The sequence below is a fragment of the Loxodonta africana genome, chromosome 26 (assembly GCF_030014295.1).
Source record: "Loxodonta africana isolate mLoxAfr1 chromosome 26, mLoxAfr1.hap2, whole genome shotgun sequence".
Classification (NCBI taxonomy): domain Eukaryota; kingdom Metazoa; phylum Chordata; class Mammalia; order Proboscidea; family Elephantidae; genus Loxodonta; species Loxodonta africana.
In genome coordinates this window covers 16,767,333-16,783,019 of record NC_087367.1, presented here as the reverse complement: position 1 = coordinate 16,783,019, position 15,687 = coordinate 16,767,333, and the positions used below count along the sequence as shown (strand labels likewise).

At 39.5% G+C, this 15,687-nt stretch overlaps 1 protein-coding gene across 1 annotated transcript in view; it reads right to left on the bottom strand.

The window, feature by feature from the left end:
• The window catches only part of SRBD1 (S1 RNA binding domain 1), a 235,540-nt gene that overhangs the window by 15,080 nt on the left and 204,773 nt on the right, over positions 1-15,687 (bottom strand). The window contains exon 19 of the mRNA XM_010595907.3: positions 13,394-13,549. Coding sequence (XP_010594209.1) covers positions 13,394-13,549 — 156 coding nt within the window. The remainder of the gene's footprint in view (positions 1-13,393; positions 13,550-15,687) is intronic.

Below are 15,687 nucleotides of genomic sequence, written 5' to 3'. Positions count from 1 at the left end.
TGCTCGCAGCTGAAACTATAAATAGGAAATCTGTGACTGCCATGGGTCTACTGTTGCTGCTTTAAAAAACAAAGCAAAACAATGTCAACTCCCTGACTTACAGGTGCCTATCAGCTAGAAGACCTCCATCCTTGCTGGGTGGCAAGCTAAGGTTGGAGAGTATGTAACAGAATCCCCAAATGCAAGTCTAAAAGAAGAGTTCAGAGATGCTAAACCCTTGCACAGGAATGGGAAAGAAACAGAGACTGAGACGTGCCCACCAATGGTCTTTAGTACGGCCACTGCTCACTATCTGGTTTGACTTCTTTTAGCTCCATGGAAGGGAGCAAGGCAGGACCTGAAAAAGGCCTTCCCCTTCCCATTTCATTCCCGCAGTTTCTTTTAGCCCAGGAGCACAGGTTAGGATCCATTTTATTTCATCAGTATGTGTTAGAACAGCATATAAAACATTAGATATGACAACCAATTCCTAGGGACTCTATAGTCCTATCATCTAATTCTTAAATAGGTGGATTTTTTCATTTTTCTCTTTTGTGAGAAGCACCTTCAAGAATATGATGAATGTTACTTCCTGGGAATCCATCAGGTGCTCCTTGGAAACCCTATGGGGCAGTTCTACTGTGTCCTGTAGGGTCACTATGAGTTGGAATCAACAGCAGTGGGTTTTGTTTTTAATATTACAGTACAGATACTGATAAAAATCAATCCCTGGCATACATTTACCTAGACTATTAGAGCAGCGCTGGATGTCGTATTCCTTCCACTTAGGCTTCTACCTACTTATAGAAGCTAGTGTTTTAAATTCTCCCAAATGGCCAAAAAGGAAAATAACAATTAAAAGCCAGCTAATGCGTTATCAAGCTGAGTGCTGAGTGACAGACTTGACGTTAAATTTCCTGCCATTTTTCAAGTTCAATCAGGAGCATAACGACTTTTAAGCTTAACTATCTGGAGTGAATCAAATTCTTAATGCAGCAGATTCTTTGGGAGGGAGCCAGGTCTCACTGTGACATGTACACATCAGCACAGTCTGCACCACAAAGTGCTACCTACCTCCTGGCACCTTACTCAGGAGAAAGGGGAAATCTGATACTTGCTTTTGGCTCTATTCAACAATGAAAATAAAAAGAAAAACAGAGGAGGCGTGGGGGTGGGTGGTAACCCCTAGATAGGCTGTTTCTGGACTTCACTCTACTCAGAATATAGCAGCAACTGTGCTCACGCCTTACGGTGTCCAACACAATGAAATCACTCACACATGGTGACACTGCGATTTTCTGGATGATGACAGAAAATGCTAAGTAATCCTCTTTCATGGTCTGTCTCTGCTTTTCTAGTCTGTAACATCTAGGAGAACCTGGGTCCTGGACACAATGTTGTATAAAGACATAGGTAATTCAGTTTGGGAGGTCCTAAAATGCTTTCAATTCACAAAGTACTCAGAAAGAAATACTCAGTATGTAGGACAGGCAATGCCATAAAACCTAAAGGACGATCTAGGTGTTCTACCAACAGATTTGCTTGCACAACTGCATTGATCTCAGCCAGTGTCAGCGACTGAAAAACTACTTGAACTGAATTAAAGTGAAAGACTTCACTGTGCTCTAGCCAAGTGATCAGCTCCTGAGTGGTTCCTTTCTGCAGTGTTCTTCTATGTGTTGATCTCTCATTCTTTATTTCTACCATTCATTCTTTCATTAGGCAAATATCACCACATCAGCCTGGGTTAGGTGCTGAGGATAGAGCAGCTAAACCAAATTAATAAAGTCCCTGCCCTACTAGAGCTTACAGTCCACAGTCTATTATAAACTCACTTTAAATTTAATGGCCACTAACCTAGCAAGTCTGGTACCAAATTTTCAGATGCATTACTTACTTCACAGGGACAAGGACAACTGGAGAGGCTCACAGCTTCACTTTAACCATGATATCCTACTGTGCCATACTTCTTTTTGGTCATTCAAGTTTATTATGAGTAAGTGGGGTACTGAAAACCACATCAAAAGAAGCTTCAAAAGTAGTAACTGTGTTATGAATGGCTACCAGAGGCACTGTGAAGGATGAAGTGGACTTTCACTCTACTGGAGAGGAAGTGGAAAGGGAGAAGTTCAAGAACTAAACAATGATCCCTTCTCTGGTGGTCTCTTCCAGTTGCATGACTTTAAGGACTACCATAAGCACACGACTCCTAAGTTTATATCTTCAGCCCAAACCATTCTTCCAAACTCCACATTTATCATCTGTCCACTCAGCATCTCAAACTCAACATGCCTAAAAGTAAACTCCAGGTCTTCTCCAAAATCCTGGTCCAACCATGGTCTTCCTAATCTCAGATGATGGCAATTCATCCTTTCAGTTTCTCAGTCCAAAAATCTTGATGTCATCTTTGACCTCTCTCTATCTTTCAATCTGTCAGCAAATCCTACTGGATGCACAAAATATACCCAGAGTGTGACCACTTCTCACCAGACCTGCAATCACACTGATCTGTGTCATCATCTGTCACCTGGATTACTACAGTTAGTCTAGCTGGAGGTGGGGCCAAGACAGCAGCGTAGTCAGACGCTGGAAAAAACAAGTGAATCAATTATATATATGACAAACTAGGAGCCCTGAACATCAAAGGCAAAGTTAGGAAATTGGACTGAGTGGCAGGGGAGGGAGATGGTTCAGAAGCAGCATGGAGTTGCCAGACCTGACTCAGTGGGAACCAGTGTCCCTGAGCCCGGATGCCCTAGTGTGATCGCAGCAGGGCTGGTGGTAGCATTTGGGACACGTTTTCCATAGTGAGAGAGAGTGAGCAGCACACAGTCTACTTGCCTCCGGGATCAGCAAAGAACAGTGTTCTCGGTAAAAGATAAGTACTTGCATCTAATTTACTGTGCGGACCAAAAAAGCACCCCTTTCAAAAGAACCCTCTCCCATTTATCTGACCCTCCCCTCCCTCTACCCCAGCCCCTGAGCCAGCTTCAGTGGTGGTCGATTTCCCTGGGCCAGAAATAGGTCCTGCTGCACATCCTGAGCCATTCTCCTGGCCTTGGCGAAGGAACAAATTGATAAATGGGGAAAAAATAATCTGCTGGCTCCCCTAAGCTGGGACCTCAGGGCACAAGTGGAAGTCAGAATTAGTGAGATTGAAGATAAAGCATTTGACACCAACTTATTTGAGGAAAAATCAGATAAAAGAATTTTAAATTAATGAAGAAACCCTAAGAATTATGTGGGACTCTATCAAGAGGAATAACACACCAGTGACTGCAGTACCAGAATGAGGGGGATAACAGAAAATACAGACAGAAATGTTGAACATTTATTAGCAGAAAACTTCCCTAATATCGTGAAAAACGAGAAGATATCTATCCAACATGCTCATTGAACTCCACATAAGGTAGATCCCAAAAGAAAGTCACCAAGACATATTATAATCAAACTTGCTACAATCAAAGATAAAGAGAGAATTTTAAGAGTGGCCCCAGAAAACCCAATGCCTAGGGTTAAAAAAAAAAAAAAAAAAAGACCTACAAAGGAAAGTCAATAAGAATAGCTCGGACTATACTCAGCAGAAACCATGCAGGCAAGCAGGCAATGAGATGACATATATAAAGCCTTGAAGGAAAAAAATTGCCAGTCAAGAATCATATATCCAGCAAAACTGTCTCTCAAATATAAGGCAAAATTAGGACATTACCAGATAAACAGAAGTTTAGGCAATTTGCAAAAAGCAAACCAAAACTACAAGAAATACTAAAGGGAGTCCTTTGGTTAGAAAATCAATAACATCAGATAACAACCCAAGACTAGAACACAGGACAGAGCAACCAGGTATCAACCTAGATAGGAAAATCACAAAAACAAATCAAGATTAAAAAAAAAAAAATGCTCCAAACAGGGAAACAGAGATGTCATTATGTAAAAGGTAACAATATTAAATCAATAAAGAGGGACTAAAAAATGTAGCCACAGATCTTTCATAGATCTTTTATATCGAAGTGATATAAAGAAATAAAAGGTTGGTTTTAACTTAGAAAAATAGGGGTAAATGTTAAGGTAACCACAAAGGACATTAACAATCCTACATATCAAAATAAAATACAAGAAAAACATAAAGACTCAGCAAAAACAAAATCAACAACAATGAAAAGGAGGAAAAGACAATATATAAAGAAAAACTACTCAGCACAAAAAATTAAGTGGAAAAAGAAACTGTCAACAACACACACAAAAAGACATCAAAATGACAGCACTAAACTCATCCCTATCCATAATTATGCTGAATGTAAATGGACAAAAAGCACCAATAAAGAGACAGAGAGTGGCAGAATGGATTGAAGAGACACAATCCATCTATATGCTGCCTACAAGAGACACACATTAAAGACACAAACTAAAACTCAAATTATAGGAAAAAATATATCAAGCAAACAATAATCAAAAAAAGAGTAGAAGTGGCAATATTCGTATCTGACAAAATAGACTTTAAAGTTAAATCCATCACAAAGGATAAGGAAGGACACTATATAGTGATTACAGGGACAAAATACCGTGACGATATAACCATATTAAATATTTATGCACCCAACAACAGGGCTTCGAGATACATAAAACAAACTCTAACAGCACTGAAAAGCGAGATAGTTCCACAATAATAGTAGGAGACTTCAATATACCACTTTCTGTGCAGGACAGAACATCCAGAAAGAAGCTCAATAAAGACACGGAAGATCTAAGTACCACAAACAACAAGCTTGACCTCATAGACTTATACAGAACACTCCACCCAACAGCGGCCAAGTATACTTTCTTTTCTAATGCACATGGAACATTCTCTAGAATAGACCATGTATTAGGTCATTAAAGGAAGCCTTAAGAGAATCCAAAACAATGAAATATTACAATTAGTCTAACTGGTCTCCCTACTTCTATCATTGCCCTTTATAGTTATTCTTAACACAGCAGACAATGGGATCCTTTTAACACATAAATCACATATGCCACTCTTCAGCTCAGAACTCTGTTATCGCTCCCCATTTCACTCAGAATTAAGGCCAAATCACTACAGTAACCTCTCAATAGCCTTTTGACCAAATGCTCTGTTCTCTCCCTTGCTCACTCTGTTCTAGCCACACTGGCCTCCCTGCTATTCCTTGAACATTCTAGGCCTGCTTTCACATTAGGGCATTTACACTATTTGCTGCCTCTTCCTGTACACTCTTCCCCAGATACCTGCACAGCTAACTCCTTTATCTCCTTCCAAGACTTTTCTCAAATGTCATCTTCTCAACGAGGTCTACCCTGACTACCCTACTTAAATTTGCAAGCCCTTACCCATAACCCTGGCAATCCTGATCCCCATTACTCTGCTCTTTTAAGTTTTTCCACAGAACTTACCACCTTATCATATCATACAATTTATTTACTATGCTAGCTGTTTGTTATCTGTGTCCTTAATAGCAGGGACCTTTGAATGTATCCCAAGATTCCAGAACAGTACCTGGAATATAGCAGGCATTCAATGAATATTTGCTGAATACCTTAATGAATGATTCTATCATTTCTAGCCTGGGTTAATGGAAAGGCAGTAGCATCATTAACCATTCATTATGGGACAAGAGAGGAAGATCAAGCCTGTTTGATTATTTTTCTTGTTTTGGTGGGAGGCTAGAGGGTAAGATTGATGAGAGAATGGAGTTATAAAAGGAGAAAGAACGAAAGTTTCAGTTTTAGATATACTGAGTTTGAGTTACTAAGATTATAGTGAAAAAAAAAAAAATCTTTCACAGAAATGAAAATGAAAAGGTAGACCTTAAGAGAAAGCCTGGACTAGAGATGAGGAGATGTAAGACTGGAATTACCAGTGGAGAGGTTAGAGATAAAAGACAGTGATGTGAGTCGATGCAATCATCCAAAGACGGCAACAGAACAAGAGGAGAAGAAGGAAAAGGTAAAAAAACTTTAACAATAGCTACATTTAGAGGGCCAGAGGAGGATGAGAAGACAGAGAAGACAATATGAAAACACACGTCACGGGTCAGTACGCTGCTGGCATCAAATGTGACAGAATGGGTAAGGGGTTTAAGGAATGAAAGAGGCCACTGGTTTTGACAATCAGGAGGTCATTAGTTAAGAGGAATTTGAGAAGAGCGGTAAGGGTAGAAGCCAAACTCTAAGGGACTCGGAGAAAGCAGGCAGTGAAGATTAGAGGCAGTTCATCCTTCTCAGGAATTCTGCAATAAAAAGGAGTAATGGAATAGAGTTTTAGGGGGGGTAAGATAAAGGCCACCACCGGTCTGTCAGTTTCTCATACTGTGGTGGCTTGACTGTTGCTGTGATGCTGGAAACTATGCCACCACTATTTCAAATACCAGTAGGGTCACCCATGGTGGACAAGTTTCCCAGAGCATCTAGACTAAGACAGACTAGGAAGAACAGTCTGCCAAACTACTTCCAAACATCAGCCAATAAAAACCTTACGGATCAAAGCAGAATATCGTCCAACTTGCTTGCTTTGGGCACATCATCAGGACAGATCAATCACTAGAGGGGAACATCGCATTTGATGAAGTAGAGGCCGACAAGGGTGAGGGAGACCCTCAGAGAGATGGACTGGCACTGTAGCTGCAATGAACTATTTGAACATGCTGGTGACTGTGGGGATGACGCAAGACTGGGCAACATTTTGTTCTGTTGTACACAAGGTCGCCATGAATTGGAGTTGACTCAACGGTACCTATCTAAGATAAAAGGTGATTGCTGCTTTTAAGTTTCAGGTGACGGAGAATGGGGAGACCATAGCAATAATATGTCTATAGGCTAAAATGAAAGAAACAAGTGGGGAAGACAGTAAAGATACAAACTTTTATAAAGCTAAAAGATTTTATCATTTGGCAGCCCCTTTTCCCCACTTTCAGAAGTGCGGCAACTGTAATGCACAGACACCAAGAGAATGGCCGGGGTCAAGCAGTGAGTTATCAGCAGCAAGCTGGAAGATGTCAGGGTGGGGAGGGAAACAGAATCAAGAGATGGAGGGGTAGTTTAGAGACGGATGGGGCAGAGTAATTAAAGACATAGAGACAATCCAAGAAATGGGACTTTAAGTAGCTTTTAATTTTTTCAGTGATGTAGCAAATGAAGTTATCTGGTGAGTGTGAGAAGACCCTGAGATAAGTAAAAAGGATTTGGAAGAAAATGGCTTCAAAGGACAATTGCAGGAAAAGAAATCTATCTGTAGCAATGGTCGGTTTCTTAATGCTGTGTTCCCCTTACATCTTCCATAATACTGGTTCTCTGATAACGCTGTTTAACTGACTTTTCCTAAAGGCTTTGCATTATTCCTTCTTCCTTCTCCTCTCCTGCCCCTCCCTTACTTGAACATACGTTCTGGCAGGGTGGGTGCCTTCCAAATGCAGTCGCTAGCAGACTGCTTATTTGGAAATGCCCACACTTCATTCTAAAACAACTTAATGGAAGGGAATTCTTGGTGGTGCGATATCCAGGAAACGCCATATATGCAGCAGAACAGTGGAACATTCTATACGCTCTATGAGAAGAATCCATTTCCTACAGATCCCTTAATAAAACAAATAGGCCACAGTGAATTTACTGTAGGCGGTAATGTTTTCTCAAGAGGAAAGGCAGAGTCTAATTTCAGCAGTGTGATGATGGAGAGTAACATTCAAAGCCAGCACATTCCAGATACTCCTTTTTTCTTCCTGTTATTTTTTCTGTGCTGAGCAGCACGTGCTCTTTTTAAGGGTATATATGACGCCTTTAATTCTGAAAGACCATTATGACTACATTCAAATCTGGCTCCAAGCTAGCTTTTTAATTGTGGACTCGGAGTGTCACAAGTCTGGGGTCAAACTGTGGCTCCACCAGCTGAGTTATCTTAGGCGATTTACATAACTCTTCTGAGACTCTGTACACCTAAAGGAGTGGGAATAATAATAGTACCAACCTCCCAGGGTGGCTGTGTGCTTTAATGCCGTGATGTTTATAAAGTGCCTGGTAATGAGGAAGTACTCAATAAATGTTTGTTGTTTTTATTGGACTATTAACTACTCCCCAAACCTGACCTGAGCTACAGTCTGTCTCCAACCCTTTAAACTTCTCTTTTCCTCTTTCTACCGGTTGAAATCCTTGAAGACTCAGTCCAAACGTCACCTCCTGTATGAAACCTTCTGAGATTTCCCTATCTGGAAATGAGCTCTCTCTCCTGTGAACAACATCTGTGCTTCACAAAGCGTACGAATTAATTACTAACCTCTATGAGTCAGAACTGACTCGATGGCAATGGGTTTGTGGTTTATTATGGTTACTTGTATGTTTCCTACCACCTACTTGGCAGGCTCCTGGAGGGCATAAATCACCTCCGTTCGTTTTTGTAGTTTTCAGGCCCTACCACAGTGCTTTGCGCATTCTAGGGACCGAATAAAATCATTACTGACAGCATAATTCAGAGAGTAAAAAATGAAGCCATAAAGAATATTACAAAATATGGGAAACAATGAACTGCTGATCTTAGAGATTAGGGATCTGAGAAGACCAATCTTGCATGAATGCAAAAAAAAAAAAAAGAATCATACATTTTACTTTATAAAAATTAAACATTCAATATTTCAAAAACATTACAAGCACATATAAAAGGTAAACAAACTAGAAAAAAATTCCAACCCATACAACAGACTAAGGGCAATGACTCTAATACAGAGAGAGCACCTACATGTAATAAAGAAAAGGTCAGAAGCCTGGGGGCCATCCTGGACTTTAACTCCTGAATGACTTACCCAGGTTACAAAATATCTTAATCTTAGTTTTCTAAAATATGAATGTGAGAGAGAGTACCATAAATATAAAAGTATAAACACTTAATCACTTCACATTTTGGTGTATTTCTGGGAGTGACACACTAGAGTGACATTAAAGTCATTTACTTTTCCACTGGTTTTCCTCGCTGGGTTTCTGATATAACTAAAAATGACAGTGCAATGGAATTTATTTTTACAGAACTGAAATCAAACCGGTGATCAGCTAATCACGTCCTTAATGGGCATATTTTCTTCACTGGGAAGACACCTGTACAACAAACAGTATATGAGAGTACGAACTTCCTATTATCTGACGTCTAGACTAACTGTACTTACAAGCCAGAAATAACTACTGTAGGTCCAAACGGGATAACGGGGATGGTAAGCTTAATTTAGGAGCCTTGGTGGCACAATGGTTAAAGCACTAAGCTTCTAAGCGCAAGGTCCGAGGCTCGAACCCACTAGCCGCTCCAAGGGAGAAAGCTGTGGCAGTCTGCTTCTGTAAAGATTACAGCCTGGGAGACACTATGGGCCAGTTCCACTCTGTCCTACAGGGTTGCTGTAGGACAGAGTTGGAACTGACTCAACAGCAGTGGGTTTGGGTTGGGGAAGCTTAATTTGGCAAACTACCAATTTTATCTGCAGATTTCAAAGGTCAGGAGTTGCACTGCAGGGAGAAGAAATTTCCCATGATAGTCCACCAGTACTCGGCTTCTGGGAGGCATTGCTACTCCCAAAAGAGGCACAAAGAGGGGTGAAGTCACTGGTAAGGCTTTTGTGCTCCACATGCAGAAACTGGCCCATGTGAAAACTGGCAGAAGAGTTGAGTCTAACAGGAGAAATTTAAGATTTTTCAGGCTTAAATATTGCTGGTGACATTATAAATCAGTATGTTACTTGGCAATGCATGCTAAGAGCCACAAAAACTTTCAAAGCCTTGGCACACTAATTCCACTTCTAGGAATCCATTGTAAGGAACTACTACTACTACAATCACTAAATTACAGTTCAAGCACTTGATGGAATATTATCTAGCCTTTTTAAAAAAGGGACATGTAGAAACAAACAAACAAACAAAATGTGCTTATAACAGAAAGCAAAAGCAACAACAAAAAACCCCCAAAAACTCACAGACCATATTAGAACTACATTATGGAAACAAACAGAAATGTACATTAAAAAGACACTGGTTTGCATATAACAAAACGCTAGCTTAGTTTCCATGGAGACATCAGAGTTATTGCAAGAGGTCTATGTGTCCATGTGCATGTATGTACTTCTCGAAGAACAAATACCAAAAATACAATTACTATAATATGGGAGCTGAAGTTTTTTTATATTAAAAAACAGGGACATATATCCTAAGGATTGGAGGAAGACGTATTAACAACCTGCAATATGCAGATGGCACAACCTTGCTTGCTGAAAGTAAAGAGGACTTGAAGCACTTAGTGATGAAGATCGGACTACAGCCTTCAGTATGGATTACACTTCAACATAAAGAAAACAAAAATCCTCACAAGTGGACCAATAAGCAACATCGTGATAAATGGTAGAGACTGCAACTGTCAAGGATTTCATTTTACTTAGATCCACTATCAACACCCATGGAAGCAGCAGCCAAGAAATCAAACGATGTATTGCACTGGGCAAATCTACTGCAAAAGACCTCTTTCAAGTGTTAAAAAGCAAAGACGTTACTTTGAGGACTAACGTGGGCCTGACCCAAGCCATGGTACTCTCAATCGCTTTATATGCATGAGAAAGCTGGACAATGTATAAAGATGACCAAAGAAGAACTGATGTCTTTGAATTATGGTATGGGCAAAGAATACTGAATATACCATGGACTACCAGAAGAATGAAAAAATCTGTCTTGGAAGAAATATAGCCAGAATGCTCCTTAGAGGTGGGGATGGGAAGACTCTGTCTCATGTACTTCAGACATGTTATCAGGAGGGACAAGTCCCTGGAGGAGAATATCATGCTTGGTAAAGTAAAGGGTCAGCAAAAAAGAGGAAAACTCTCAACGAGATGGGCTGACACAGTGGCTGCACCAGTGGGCTAAATATAGCAATGATTGTGAGGATGGCACAAGACCAGGCAGTATTTCGTTCTCTTGTACACAGGGTTGCTGTGAGTCAGAACTGACCTGATGGCACCTAAGATTAAGAGCTAGATGAGGATGCCCACTCTCATCACTCCTATTTCACACTGTACTCAAGGTCCTGGCCATTGCAACAAGGCATGAAAAAGAAATAAAAGGCATAAGAATTAAAAAGGAGTAAGTAAAGCTAATCTATTTGCTGATGACCTAATTGTTTATATCAAAACACTGAAGAAATCTACAGACACCTACTAGAACTAGGAAGTAAATTTAGCAGGATACAAGGGTAACAAAGAAAAACCAATTGTATTTTTACATATGAGCAACACACAATTAATAGCAAATTTTAAAAATTCCATTTACGATATTGTTAAAAAGCTAAATACATTTAATAAAAGACATTCAAGAGATGTACATGAAAACTGAAAAACACTGCCTAGAAAAATGTAAGAAGACCTAAATATATGGAGAGATACAGTAAGTTCATGGATCAAAAGACTAAATAAATATTAAGATACCAACTGTCCCTAAATTCACCAACAGATTGAACACAATCCCAGTCATAATCCCACCAGTCTTAAAAAAAAAAAGACAAGCTGATTCTAAAATTTATAGGAAAATGCAAATGACCTAGAATATTTAAAACTGTCTTAACAAACTTATTTTCTCACAATTTAGAAGGCTATTGTTGCTGGTTGCTGTCAAGTCAATTCTGACTCATGGCAACCCCACGTGTGCACAGTAGAACTCCTCCAATTCACTTTTCAAGGGTGTGACCTTTTGGAAATTGATTGCCAGGCCTGTCTTCCAAGGTACCTCCAGGTATGTTTGAACCGCCAATCTTTTGGCTTGTAGTTGAGCGCTTAACTGTTTGCACTAACCACGGACTCCTGACAGCTATCTCAAAAAAAAGCACAAAATTGGAGGACTTAAAACTATCTGACTTCAAAACTTAGTATAAAGTTACAGTAATCTAGAGAGAATAGTACTGACGCAAGGACTGACAAATACATCAGTGGAAGAGAACAAAGAGCCCAGAAACAGATCCACATTTACCGTCATCTGATTTTCAACAAAGGCACCAAAGCAATGGGGAAAGGAAAGTTTTTTTCTTTTTTTCAACGTAAGGTGCTGGAATAACTGAATACTCATAATGGGAAAAGAAAACTTGACCCCTACTTCAAGCCATACACAAAAATTAATTTGAGATGTATCATAGACCAAACTTGTAAAAGCTAAAACATAAAGCTTTCAGAAGAAAACACTGATGAAGACATTAACGACTTAAGGTGGGCAAAGGTTTCTTAGGACATGGAAAGCAAGAAGTATGAAATCTCGAAAAATTAGACATCATCGAAATGAAAAACTTCTGCTCATCAAAAGATATCACTTATAAAATGAAGAAGCAAGCTACAAACTGAGAGAAAATAATCGTGAACATATGTCTGACCAATATGGAGCCCTGGTGGTGCAGTGGTTAAGAGCTACAGCTGCTAACCAAAAGGTCAACAGTTTGAATCCACCAGCCACTCCTTGGAAAAACTATGCACCAGTTCTACTCTGTCCTATAGGGCTGCTATGAGTCAGAACTGACTCCATGGCAATGGGTTTGGTTTTGGGGTTTACCCAGAATATATTTAAAAAACTCTCATAACTCAATAGGAAAAAGATAAACAACTACTGGTGTCGCTATAAGTTGGAATCTATTCGATGACAATGGGTTTTTTATCATGTACTTACTAGCCATTTGTATATCTTCTTTTCTAAAATGTCTGTTCGTACCTTTTGGCCATTTTCTAATTGAGTTGTTTGCCTTTTTACAAAAATTACAAATTATTCATTATTTTTAAACCCACTGTCAACTCAATGAAAGCCTTAAAAACTGTAGTTACATAGCAAGTCACTGGTTTTGAACTAATTAAAAGAATTCTGAACTAATCAAGTGTGCTATTAGAAAGCTTTTTTTTTTTTTTTTAAAGGCTTTTAAACTCTCCCTTCTACCCCAAAACCTCCCTCATATCATTCTGTTGATGGAATGATGTAAGCGCATTATAAATACATCATTTCCTAACTTGCGGTAGCCCACCAGGACAACAGGTCACTCAGGAAATCTGAGAGTTGGCTGTTTACTTTCAAAAGGGCTTTATCTTCTGATACACACAAGCTTTACGCCAGGTGCCAGTCAATTGTGTCTTGTTAATTTCCAAAAGAAACAGAGGAGAGTGCCATGCAATTTCCATTACACACACTTCACCAGTAGTGCCAGGGTTTATTAGCTTGACACCGCGCCAGGAATAATGGTTCCATTGCTCACTGAAATAAAATAATGTGCCACATAACTCAGCAACGCGGAGCTTCTGAAAAATGTTGTCATGTTAAACACGGTCATATTTTTTCGTTCCCATTATGCCAAAACAAAGGCCATTTGCTGTACAGCACTGACTCTGGGTGCAGAGAATTCTCACAAGGGCCCCAGTCTTACCTCATTGCTATGTCATATGACTCCGGGTGAATACAAGTTTGGTCCAAAGGATTTGGCTTCAGCACAACATTCACTGGAGTTTTGCTCTTTTTCTTGCCTTGCTTCTCATTTGTGCCCTCAACACCTGTTGACGATTCGGTGTGCTGACTACTGTAACTATTAAAAAAAAAAAGGCGGGGGGGGAGTTGAGCAGAAAAGAGTTTTAAATTAACAACATTGCTTATTTCTCTGCTACATAAATATACACAAACAGCAACCAGATTCTAACCATTCACTTCATAGAATGTACCACTTATTTGTTTAAAACTCTGTTTTACAGGGTTTTCTGCTACTTAAAGCCAAAAACATTCTTAACTGACTCAGCCTGTGTAATTGGCATTCTTGGAGAGAACACAGAAAACACAGGGGAATAAATTAAGTAATAATAATATGATTTTCCAGAGGTGAAGAAAAATATACGTTCTCAAATCAAAAGAACCCACTGAGTACAGAGTGGGATCGATGGGAAAAGGCTCCTACTTGACATATTGTGGGGAAACTTTAGAATATAAGTGATATTTTAAAAAGCCCAAAAGGCTTTCAAGTGAGAAAAATAAAACAGATTACTTAGAAAGAACTATAATCAGACTGGCATCAGATCTCTCACTGGCAAAGATCAGATGCCAGGACACAGTGAGACTATATCTTAAAAGTTCTGAAAGAAAATGATCTTTGAATCTAGAATCATGCCTAGCCAAGCTAACATTCAAGTAGGAGGGCAAATTAAAATCATTTTCAAATATGTAAAGACTTAAGGACAATCTACACAACCTCTTTGAAAGGAATTTCTATGCTCCAGCAAAAACGGTGAGTGCGAGAAAAATGGTAACGTGGGCTACAAGAAACAGTGATGAGTACAGACGCCGTAAAAGCATACAAAGTTAAATAACTGCTTATGCATAAGGTAAAAAACCAAAAACTCTGAAACTAAAATCCCAGGTAACCTCAACATGGGAGGCAGAGCCGGAGGAAGGCAGGCTGAAAGGGCATTAAGGTTCTAGACTTCTTTGGGAGGAGGACAGGAACACCCATTAACTGCAGAAGTCCATCCAAAAACAGCCTTAAAGGTAACCACCAGAAGACTAGAAAATGTACCACTTTGAAACCACTAAGACAAAAAAACCAAAGCCATTACCATAGAGTTGATTCCAATTCATAGTGACCCTATAAGACGGAATAGGAAAGCCCCCACAGGGTTTCCCAGACTGTAACCTTTACAGAAGCAGAATGTCAAATCCTTCTCTCACGCAGTAGCTGGTGTGTTCAAACCACACATACCTCGGCTAGCAGCCGAGCGCTTTAACCACCGCGCCTCCGGGGCTAAGGGGAGATAAAGATGAGGTAGGAAAATAAGGAGAGAAACCAGGAGAAAACTGATAAACTGATAAGTCTAACAAACAGCATGAAAGGAGAAGAAGAATTAGAAAGCAAGATGAAGAGAAAAATATATAAGACAAAAGATTACGTCCAAACATATCAATAAATATAACATACGTGAATGCATTAAAATCAGATTGAGCAGAACTGCAAAACTGAGCTCTAGGTTTAAGAGAGCCACATCAGAACAAAACGCTACAGGAAGTCTGGAAACAAACAAACAAAAACACCAAGCAAATTCTGAAAAGGCAAATGTAGAGCAACGTCCCGAGCAAACAAAACAGGTGTCCTCATACCTTATGTTGTACAGAGATATTAACTCCAAATGGATCCATGACCTAAATATAAGAACTAAATCCATGAATTGCTTAAAAAATGACAGGGATAAGGCTTCAAGATCTTGTTTTTGACAGTAGGTCCTTAAATATGACACCAAATGCATAAACAACAAAAGAAAAACTAGATACACTGAACTTCATCAAAATTAAAAACTTCGTGCATCAAAGGACTTTATCAAGTGAAGAGACAGCCTACGAAATGGTGAAAATATTTGAGAACCATATATCTGATAAGGGTTTAATATCCAGAATATATAAAGAACTCATACAACTCAAAACAAACAAAACAACCCAATTAAAAAATGGAGAAAGAACCTGAATAGACATTTCACCATAGAAATGCAGACGACCAGTAAGTGCATGAAAAGGTGCTCAGTAACATCAGTCATTTGGGAAATGCAAATGAAAACCACCGTGAGATACCAGCACTGAAACCAAAAAACCAAACCGACTGCCCTCCAGTGGAGTCTGACTCCTAGCAGCCCCATGTGACAGCGCTGAGCCACCCCGTAGAGTTTTCTAGGCTGTAATCTTTACTGC